At 38.1% G+C, this 12,005-nt stretch overlaps 1 protein-coding gene across 1 annotated transcript in view; it reads right to left on the reverse strand.

The window, feature by feature from the left end:
- The window catches only part of KIF13B (kinesin family member 13B), a 204,537-nt gene that overhangs the window by 59,766 nt on the left and 132,766 nt on the right, over positions 1-12,005 (reverse strand). The window contains 7 exon segments of the mRNA XM_030312696.1: positions 732-856; positions 2,478-2,533; positions 3,289-3,415; positions 3,996-4,095; positions 5,866-5,895; positions 6,760-6,906; positions 11,737-11,869. Of these exon segments, the coding sequence (XP_030168556.1) occupies positions 732-856; positions 2,478-2,533; positions 3,289-3,415; positions 3,996-4,095; positions 5,866-5,895; positions 6,760-6,906; positions 11,737-11,869 (718 nt within the window).

Here is a 12,005-nt window from a genome sequence, read left to right on the forward strand (position 1 = left end):
TTTAAACTATTTTATTGTTTTTCCGATATACTCAAAATTAGAAAATAAGCTCCCACTATATACCCATCACCCGGATTCAAACATTATCTAGATTTTGCCACACTGACTTCATCTTTTTTCTCCTCTTTAAAAAGCCTTTACCACAGGGCCACCTGGGTGGCTCAGTCGGTTAAGCGACTGACTCTTGATCTTGGCTCAGGTTATGATCTCACAATTGGTGAGGTTATGATCTCACAGTTGGTGGGTTCGAGCCCTGCATCAGGCTCTGCACTGACAGCACAGAGCTTGAGATTGTCTCTCTCTCTCTCTCTCTCTGCCCCTCCCTTTTCATGCTTTCTCTCTCTCTCTCTCTCTCTCTCTCTCTCTCTCTCTGTCTCTCTCTCTCAAAATAAATCAACTTTAAAAAAAAAGTCTTTAGTAAAGAATTTCAAAGCAAATCCCAAACATCATGTCGGTTTATGATGGACCAAAGCTGACCTGAACTATGAATACTAACAGAGAGAGATCCTTTACCAGGAGGGGAAATAAATGGCAAATGGATGTAATTTGACCATCTACTCCTTCTGGAAGCGGTTCCAATCTTTCTGGAAGTCGTAATGAAAGGTTTTCATTTATGCATCTTGACAAATGTAAGCATTAAAGTGATTACATTGCTGATTGTTTAAAAAGACTCAAGGAAAGGTTAAAGAAACTACTTTTCATCTGATTTTCCCTAGTTATGCTTTGTTTACCTCTCCATCATGCTGTTTTACAATCTGCAGTTCAAAGAACTCATCCTCTTCTTCTCCAGTGAGGGTAGCATCCCATCCACCAGCTTCTGGGTCATCAAGATTATCCTGGGAGCTGAAATCATCAGCTAAAAGCAAAGAAGTTCCATTAAATACAGAGATCATTTTAAGGGATAACCCTTACCAGCTAAATTTCAATGTGCTTGGTATTAAAATTCTACTGCCTCAAATTTCATTTGCTTTTGGCTCTAAAATCTTACATGACATGGAAGAGGACCATTAAACAGTTCTTAGAGATGGATAGACTCTCAAGAAATTATCTTATCCAATCTCTTACCTTTATGCTTTATTTTACATGGAAGGAAAATGAAGCCAAGATATCCAAGAGGTTATTCAAGGTCAGCCCATAAATGTTAATGATAGGATTATAACCGAAATTCTCTATTTTTTAGTGCACTGAAAAATGAGAAGTGAGAGTGATTCCAATTATCTGACAGTTGAGTTCAACAAAAGAATCAATTGGCTACATGAGCCGGAAACTTGGAGGGTTGCCCCCTGACCCTTTAGTTATTTAGTTCTAAGCCTGGACCTTCCAACACCCTATCCATTTTAAGCTGTGAGCAGGCACCAAAAGTATCTTTTCTAGTATGTGGGCTTGTGTGGATCAAGAATGGGCAAAAGGCTGAACAAGCTCTTGACCATGTCTTGGAATATCCATACAAACAGGTCTTCTATAAGCTTATTCTTTTCCACTCTTACCCTCCTCCACATGCACACACAAGCACACACAAGAGCACCTCACCTATCTAGGAATCTAACATAAAAATAGGCTGGAGTAACCCTCAGCATGCAAGGCTCAAGAGAACAAGACAGGATAGAGTGCTGTGGCAAAACACTGAAACCCCATCAGGTAGACAGACAGTAGAAATGGCTAAATATTATTTACTAACTCTGTGTGCATATAATAATTTTCCATATATCTAAATAAGTTAAGTAGTACAAAATGCTAAATACCTCAGATATTATAACTCACTTTCAGCTAGGTGGAAGAAACACACTGAGGACATCTAAGCTTGTCTATTTAGGATAGTTAATTTTAACACATGGTTTTCCTGCAGATATTTAGGAATGTAACTGCTGACTTTTAACTTATTTTTAGCTCTTTAATCTACCTTTTCATTTTTATTTTCCTTCCCTGGGCAGAGTATAGGTAAAATGTAGCCACATCCAAAACATTTTACATGAAGGAGAAAAAAAGAAAGGAAAAACTGACAGGTCCTCATAACTAAGCAATGCAGGAATGAAGGGCATAAGAACTCACAGAAAAACTAAGAAATTTATTAGATAGTTCTAAGAAAACACCAGATAAAAGAAGCATGCTACATGAGGATCTCTTTCCAGACAGAAGTCTTTTCCTAGGAATTAAAGAAAAAATTATTTTAAGTGCAAGAAAATACTACCACTACACCCTAACCTGATGATGAGAACAAAGCATACGCACAACTGTATAGATTATAGATTGAAATGTGAGAACGCACCATGATGAAACATACCTATCACTGCTACAAAAAATATTATTCTTACAGAAAAGTCATTCTTTGTCAAGTATCAGTGTCCCTCAGCATACATAATATAGACCCTAACCTTAGGCTCAAAGAACTGCCTAACTGCAAACTTCGTTAGAATCCAGGTGTTACTTGGACACTAATTTGTCAGAGGTAAGCCTTCAGAAAGCACCTCCTAACTTACCATTTAAGTCAAGGAATATAACAGGAATGTGTGTTTCCATCCCAGGAACTGGGGTCCTAAAACATAATGAACAAAGAGCATCTCAAATAAAGCAGACTTTCTGAGCAGCATGTACCTTGAGTCACAGCATTAATCCACACTGAGAATAGTACAGATGAAGCCAATAATAACTGTGGGTATTGTGTTTTTGTTATAATTTCACATCAGAGATGCCCCTAAACTGACCTGTAACTGCTGTTGCTTTTCACTGGTGCTCTCATGTATAATTATCATATGCTCTGATACTAGAATTCAGTCTTCTAAGATACCTCTACCTGTTTATAATACAGCTCACTTGTTTAAAGTTACTTTTTTATAAAATTACATACCGAAGGGCCTCATATGGCTTAATTTACTATTTTTAATTTCGATAAAGTGGCACAGAACATTTGCTGACAGTACAGTTTAAGCCAGCCCCAAAACCCAAAACTCCTGGAGATGCAATTTTATTATGACCGAATGGTCTTTTAAGGGAATGACCCAAGTAATTAACATATTAACTTTTTTTTAATGCTAAGTGCACTGGTATTAAATATTGATTTAGATTCTCAGAAATCTTAATTACTTGGGCCAATAACAATATTATTTAATAAAACACGGTTTTAGGCCATAGTTATTCCAATTCATGAAAATAATTTAACACTTCCTCTAATTCTTTTCCCCTGTGCTAGGATGAGTCTTCCATTAATTGAAACACAGGCAAAATTCATACAGAAAGCAGGCAGCTCAGGGAACACCTGGAACATCAGAACACATGTGATGGCATTCATACCATTCTGCTGGGGCCCCTGGAATGCCACTGCCGGCAGAGGGGACCATTACTGCATTCCGCTCCTCGGTCAAGGTCAGTCTCATCTCTAGAAGTTGAGCTTCACGGTCGGCATCATCCTCTGTTTTATCTAGAACATCAGGAATAAGGATGAAATACAGATTTCTCACACAGATTTCTTACTTGATATTTACACTTCCGTCCAGCGTATCCACAGGATTTGCCTGCATTTCAGTCACTGGTTGATGAGGGTTCACCAAAAACTTATTACTTCCCTAATTAGTGATTTAAAAAACAATCATGATAAAAAGTGAACTGTAAGAGCATGGCTGTACTCTTACAGAAAGGCCATCTTTGGAAAGCCAACATGGACCACCAGCACATGAATAATTTCTTCCAGAGTTGAAGGATTCAAGTACTTTTGGATAAGAAATCAAAAATGTTAGCACCCTCCTTAATTTATTTTTGAAGGACAATGTTTACATACTATATTTTCTCTCTTTGTTGCGGGTAAGGGGAAACCTATAGAAAGATATTATTACAGTTAAATAAATGTTATTCTGAAAGGACAGGACATAAATAAGAAACATTCCTATGCTCTTGCCATCCCCATTATTGATGTGTTCATCTACTTCTAATTTATGTGGCTGCAAATAGAGATTAATTATGCACAGACTGGGGGGGGTAAATATTCAATTTGCTTTTCCTACCATGTTTACTGACAAGCTTTTGCAGTTGTTGATCTAAGTACTCCTGACGTTTTGTTAATGCATTTAGCCATTTTCTACGCAGTCTCTCTAAATCCCGATCCTGGAAGAAAACGAGGGAAATTATGGCAAATATAACGGCAAGACAAAATACTTGAAACCAATGCTCCATCTACCTTACTCTAAGTCTTCAAAACTGTAAAGTATCACACATCAATATCTTTGTCCCCACTACTAGTTGACACTAATCATTATTTGGAACAGAAAGTTCCAGAAATCAAAGAATTGTTGTTCTAGAACAAGACAGCTTCTGAAAAGACATTCTCTGATACCTAGAACCAGTTTTATTTCTATTGGTTCAAGGGGCAAGCCTTACAACTAAGATCTACAATGTCCCTTTGCTGGATAAAAATCACAAATACTGGGGTGCCTGGCTGGCTCATGTGACTCTTGATCTCGGGGCTGTAAGTTCAAGCCCCAAACTGAATACAGATCCTACTAAAAATAATAAGTAAATTAAAAAAAATCACAAATATTACTCAACAATCTTAAAATTTATATCCCTGGGAACCATCATAAGAATTCCTCAAATCTCTTAACTTGTTTCAGCCTTCAACTTGTTTCACTAGTCTCTACAAACAACATGTAATGTTTTTCTCCCTTGTTTCTTGTGTGTAGGGGCAGTTTGGAGGGGGAGAGGGCATTATCAACAGACTAAGAACTCTACCATTCAACACCTGACTGTATACCAATCTTGCCTCATTTCCTTTTGTAATAAAGTTAACAAGACTGGGTAGATCAGTGGAATGCTGAAGATACAGTGTGTATCTGGATTTCACTAAGGCACTTAACCAAATAGCTCATGACATTCTTGTGGACAAGATGGAGAAATGTGCAATGAATCTACTTGAATGAAATCATAAATGACTGAAATATCACATCCAAAGAACAGTGATTAATGGAATAATGTCAGCTTAAAAGAAGTCTCTATTGTTGTGCCATAGGACTCTGTATTTAACCCTATCTGATACAATATTTTTATCAGTCACTTATAGGAAGGCAGACATTTTTATCAAATTAGAATGATGCAAAACCAGGAGAGTGACTACACTGGATGACATAATCAGGATCCAAAGAGCTCTGACAGTCCTAAACAATGACTAGCAAGACTAACATGATAGAACTGGACAGACATAAACAAAATCTTGCAGGAGATTAGGAAGGGTGGAGGGGGCAAAACCAAACCTGTGTGACTCTTGTAAGTGGGGAAGGCAGACCTGGTTTAAAAGATGGAAAATACCTAAGCAGTGTGGCTTGACTGAAGCTCAGTATGAGATAGCTCTTACAGGGAAGAGGAGGGGTGACTCCACTCAAGGAGAGAGGGAGTGCAAGGAAAAGGATCTGGAGAAATGGATCTGTAGGAAACTTGGATGGGGAGCTCTAAGTTTGGAAAATGATGAAAGTCACAAATGATTTCTTACACATAAGACTACAAAACTCTGTTTTTGTTTTTGTTTTTTTTTGTTTTTTTTTTATTTTTGGGACAGAGAGAGACAGAGCATGAACGGGGGAGGGGCAGAGAGAGAGGGAGACACAGAATCGGAAACAGGCTCCAGGCTCTGAGCCATCAGCCCAGAGCCTGACACCGGGCTCGAACTCACGGACCGCGAGATTGTGACCTGGCTGAAGTCGGACGCTTAACCGACTGCGCCACCCAGGCGCCCCTACAAAACTCTGTTTTAATTTGAGAAAAGCAATATTTGAATCAAAATTAATTGTGTAATTATTAAATAACAGTATAGCAAGACTCAGGAATGTGTACTTCAGTACTTTAATCAAGCTCATTTGATGAAGCTAACAGGCGCTTCCTTACCTGGTAGCTGTCCATGTCCTCCTCTTCCTCCTAAAAGAAAAAATATATTACACATAACTAAAACAATTATTTTTTCAAGAATCAGGCTATGCTCAACAGCCAGAATCTTTTGCCAGACTTTATATTTTCTAATTTAATGAAAATATTGTTTCATCTCCCACCTATGTTCACCCTCACTCTTTGCTTTATAGTTTTCAGGAAGTTGGGAGTAAAACCTTAAGCTTCTCATAGGAAAGTGAAGAATGCTCATTTGACCTTTTCAGGAACCAGTACAATACTCTCCCTGCTGGGTTTATAGTCCCACTCCCCAGGAGAAATCAAACACCTGCTGGCAAAGAGTCTTTACAAGCCAGTAGGGGGTTTCTGTAGAAGGGTGGGTGATGGGGGAAGTTAATCACTAGTAGGCAACTGAGGAATTTCTGGAGGCTGAGATGTCTTAACCCTCAGTTTGCCACGTACCAGGGCAAAACCACAGTCTGGTTCAGGTGCACTGATTTCATGCAAAAGTAATACAGTAACAAACAAACAAACAAAGACATCAAATTAAAAACTGAAAGAAGTGGGGAGCCTGGGTGGCGCAGTCGGTTAAGCGTCCGACTTCAGCCAGGTCACGATCTCGCGGTCCGTGAGTTCGAGCCCCACGTCAGGCTCTGGGCTGATGGCTCAGAGCCTGGAGCCTGTTTCCGATTCTGTGTCTCCCTCTCTCTCTGCCCCTCCCCCGTTCATGCTCTGTCTCTCTCTGTCCCAAAAATAAATAAACGTTGAAAAAAAAAAAAAATTTAAAAACTGAAAGAAGTGTTCATGGAAGGCAGTTTTCTGGCAAGGTCCAAAACACTCTCTTATCTCATTGGGTCTTTCACCAAGAATATAACTGGCACAGAGACAGAAACTTACATGAAAGGTCTCAAGAGTCTTGGGGGATCTGAGTGTTCTAACTTTTACACATCCAATGCCAACAGACAATATACATTCTTCCATCAGTGGTAAAGTCCCAGATTCCTGCACAGACTTCACTTCCACTTGAACTCGCCGAGACTGTCCCTGTATCAGAGACAAATTTAAATTTATTAAAATCAGTTTAATTTCCAAATATTTGGTTTAGAGAGACCCCTACAGGCTGATGTTGAGAAAGCATTTAACTTTGGAGACCTATCTCACCACATCTTTAAGTAGTAAACTACAAATTGAAAAACTAATCAGGAATAATAATTTACCTTTTCAGCAAGTAGAAAGACATGGAATATATGGACTGCATATTTTTTCAATAAAAAGAAACATTACCAGAAAAAATTCTAACAAAGGAAATGCAAAAAGGAAGGGACAAGCAAAACTGTTCAACTCACCATCAAATAAATGCAGATTAAAATAAGCACAAAACACTTATTTTCACTTACTAAACTAGCAATTACCTTTTAAAAAGGCAATTTTCAATATTGCCCAAAGGTTATGAATCAGGCAATTACATACATTGTTAGTGGGAATATAAATTGGTACAGCATTCTGCAAGGCAATTTGCCTTAAAAATTTAAGTATCCCCTGGCTCAGCAATTCAACTTTCTAGGAAGCTGTTCTCAGTAAATAATCATATATGTGTATAAAGATCTTAAAACAATGTTAAGAATAACAAGAAACTAGATATAAATAAATGCATAATATTGACAACTGCTTAAGCTACAGTATATAAATATAAAATACACAGTCATTAAAATATTGTTGTAGAAAAACATACATAATATATTAAGCTAAAAAGTATGATAAACAATGTTAACCAGACTTAGAAAAAAAAAAAGAGGGATTACCAAACCCAATAGATATAGTAGGATCTACTTTTAAAAATCAGCAGAGTAAGAAATAAGAATGGTGACCACTATCCTGGAATCACTGCTCTAATCCCAAATAATTTAAAACCATGTTGCAAAATGAAGAACTGAACAGAAAGCTGTTCCTTCTTAAGCATATTTTCATAATAAATACTATGTGATCCTGTATGTTTACAATGAAACAGTATTTTAAAATTCCCAATATTCCCAAATTACTGACTTCAGAGTTGGCTTATAAATTTTAGGGATGTAAAACAGAATCTGAACAATGAAATTTGACTATACATTTTCAAATCTCCTCCCCCCTTCCATCAGATTTTTAATTCCCAAGAGCTTTGCATTATCAGGGAAATCAATTTAGGCAAATGATTAATCTGAAGGCCAGATTTGAAGAGATGAGTTACAGATGTCTTTTGATTTAATATTTTCCAATAACTATGCATCACTTATTTTGTGGAAAGAGTACCCCCAGAAAACATTTTGATTGTCTAAAATAGTTTACTCATTTCAACTAGCTACGTTTTATTTGTTTACTTCCCCTAAGACAGAAAGTAACCCACTTTCCATGGGTGCCCACATGCAAAAGGTGAAGTACAGGCACTGTGTCGGGGGAGCGTTCAAGGTAGGCAGAAAGAAGAAAAGGACACAGAAGATCTGAAACTGCTTACTGTTCCACAGAAAAGCTTTGAACAGTATACCTAAACTAATAGATTGAACTTCGTGTAACTGCTGATATTTGAGCATTTTTTAACTACAAAACTGGCAATTTTTTATGGCGAACCTAATCAGTTCTCCTCTGCCGCTTTCCTGTTCGAGAACAGTACGTTCTGGTTTTCAAATATATTAAATTCAAATGCGACTACTATCCAAGGCCCTCTATGAACTAGCTGCCACATGTTTCTATAACCTCCTCTGTTGCTGCTTTCCAGATATTCCTACATATTACTTTCTACCCAAACTTACCTAATTCCAACTACTGTATCTTTATTCTTGCTGTTTAGGTATGAAAAATGTTTCCAGCCTTTGCACGATTGTTTTGGCATCCACATCAAGACCTACACCCTTCAGAAAAAGCCTTTCCTAGGGTGCCTGGGTGGCTCAGTCGGTTAAGCATCCCAACTTTGGCTCAGGTCATGATCTCATGGTTTGTGAGTTTGAGCCCCGCGTCGGGCTCTGTGCTGACAGCTCAGAGTCTGGAGCCTGCTTCGTATTCTGTGTCTCCTTCTTTCTCTGCCCCTCCCCAACTTGTGCTCTGTCTATGTCTCTCAAAAAATTAATAAATGTAAAAAAAAAAATTTAAGAAAAAGCCTTCCTTGATTAACTCAACTCATTGAATACTTTTAGTAAATGTTGTCAGATATATGACAAATACTTATATATTCTATTTATACTAACAGAAAATTATCTGGTCTTGCCTTCCAGGCGATGAATTTCTAAGGCATCCAAAGAAGATTTTATATATATATATATATATATATATATATATATATATATATGTGTGTGTGTGTGTGTGTGTGTATGTATACACACACACACACACACACACACACACATATCTTTTCTTTAACAGATGTTCAGAAAAAGATGTTCTTCACACCCATGAGAATCCTATTTTATATATATATCTGATGTTATAATTTAAACTAATTTCCTTTTGCTTTTAGATCTTTGCCCATATATGAATGAATTTGCTAAAATTCGTTTGCTAGGGTCAGAGAACAAGTACTTACCACCTTCCTCCTTCTAAAACATTCAGAAACTTAAATATTTAAGCAAACTTTCTTTTCCCTTTAACCATTTCTCATGTTTTGCTTTGAATGATTTTGATATTCATTTTTCAAAAGCTATTCTAATATTTTACTATTGTTCTAAAGTCTGGAAACTATCAGGGCACCTGCATGGGTCAGCCAGTTAAGCATCTGACTCTGGATTTCGGCTTAGGTCATGATCTCACAGTTCATGAGATCAAGCCCCAGGTTGGAATCCTGCTTGGGATTCTCTCTCTGCCCCTCCCACAGGTGCATGCTCGCTCATTCGCTCGCTCTCTCTCTCTCTCTCAAATAAATAAATAAAGTATGCAAACTATCATAGGATACAATATTCTACTAAATACTGAAATAATGTAAAGTATAGCAAAAAAAAAAAGAGTATTTCCAAATCTTTTATGTAAATTCTATTAAGATATTCTCTCCTATGGCAGTGTAGACACTTTATAGGTTACAATCTGCCTGCAGTTAAGTGAAATTTTCCACATATTTCTCTGCTGTATTGATTTCTAGCAAATATTCATGCAACTCAGCTGCATTTATGTAACATCTCCTATAGTATCATACAAAGATACTTTGTCTTTGTCCTCAGATCCTGGCAGAGAGCTCCTAAAACTCACAGAACTTCCTGAGTGATAATGATTATAGGTGCATTTTTTAATGATGCAACTTAAAAAAATTTTTTTTAATGTTTATTTATTTTTGAGAGGCAGAGAGAGAGCGTGAGCAGGAGAGGGGCAGAGAGAGGGAGACACAGAATCTAAAGCAGGCTCCAGACTCTGAGCTGCCAGCACAGGGCCCAATGCGGGGCTTGAACTCACAAATCATGAGATCATGACCTGAGCCGAAGTCAGTTGCTCAACTGCCCCTGCCACCCAGGCACCCCTTAATGATGCAACTTTAAACCTTACAATCCTCGGCAAGCCCCTAGATAGCTTCAGGAGAGGGGCCAATAGTCCAAAAAAAACAAGCCTTGATCAGAAGTCTGGAACTGTCAGGTCCACCCCAAAACCTCAGGAGAGAGCAGAGAAAGAATGGAGACTGAGTTAATCACTCATCAGTTATGCCTACATAATGATGATCTATAAAAACCTACAAACAATGAGGTTCAGTGAGCCTCCAGGTTGGTGAACAAAACAAGGTGGTGGGAGGGCGGCATACAAAGGGAGGATGCCGAAGCTCCTTATCCCTCCTCCCATACTTTGTCCCATCATCTCTTCCTTCTGGCTATTCCTGAGCTGTATCCTTTATTATGGAAACTACAAATAGTAAGTAAAGGGGAGGAGAGTTGGGTGAACCTCCGATTTTGTAGCCAAGCTAGACAGAATTGAGGACCAGATACTTGCAACTGGCATCTGAAATGAGGACAATCTTGTGCTGAGTCTAAGCCCTTAAACCTGTGCAGTCTGACACTAACTATGAGTGAACTGAGGTTTCAATTCAAACCGAACTGAACTGTAGGACACCCAGTTGGTATCTACAGATAATCAGAGAATTGGGTCTAGACAGAAAAAAAACCCTTTCATTTCCCAAGTACCAAGCACTGGGCTTCATACACAGTATCTCTATACCTCACACCTGTCCTACAAAGTTGGTGTTATCATCACACTTTCCACTGTATACCTAAGGAAAGATTCTGAGAAGTGACTGAACTTGCTCACAGGTTTACAGCTAGGCAGTGGGAGACCAGAACTGAACCCTGGCATGTTAGACTGTGAAGTGCCTGTTCTTTCTGCCACATCACAATGCTTCTCCTTGTCCTTATAAATATTCTAATGCTGCTTAATGTTTCTATTATTGGCCATAATTCAATTCTAAGTTGTTCTTTAAGCTTATCTTTTTTCTTACTAAACCTATCGGGTGCTAATTTTAAAGTATTATAAATAGCAATATTTTTTTTCTTAACATTTATTTATTTTTGAGAGAGAGACAGAGTGTGAGTGGGGGAGGGGCAGAGACACAGAATCCAGAGCAGGCTCCACACTCTGAGTGGTCAGCACAGAATCCGATGCAGGGCTCGAACCCACGAACTGTGAGATCATGACTTCGGCCAAAGTCAGACACTTAACTGACTGAGCCACCCAGGTGTCCCACACAGCAATATTTTTTTAAATGAAAGAAAATAGACATGAAGTAGGAGACAATTTTAATACAAAAAATGGACTTGGCCAGTCTAGATTTCATTATCAATGACATTTCCGCTAATAGGAATCCAATATTAAGCTTTATGGTGCCAAAGAATTTAATGTTAACATTCAGAATGATAACATTCACAATTTTGTTACCTGCCGGAGTTGAAAGATTCCTCCTGTTGGCACATCCTTTGCAGAAATTACTTCTACAGGGCAGTATTCACCATTCTCATTCTGTTCCAAGATTTGGACCCAGAATTCCACTTTTCTGGTGACTTCACTCCATCTAGGAAATACGTGAAGTTCTTGGAAAATCATACATTTCTATTTCAGCACAGACAGCTTAGGATCTTTCACATGACAACTAGCAATGATAATGACCTCCAAACAAACTAATTCAGTAGAATGATCTGATTCAGTGA

The sequence above is a fragment of the Lynx canadensis genome, chromosome B1 (genome assembly GCF_007474595.2).
Source record: "Lynx canadensis isolate LIC74 chromosome B1, mLynCan4.pri.v2, whole genome shotgun sequence".
Classification (NCBI taxonomy): domain Eukaryota; kingdom Metazoa; phylum Chordata; class Mammalia; order Carnivora; family Felidae; genus Lynx; species Lynx canadensis.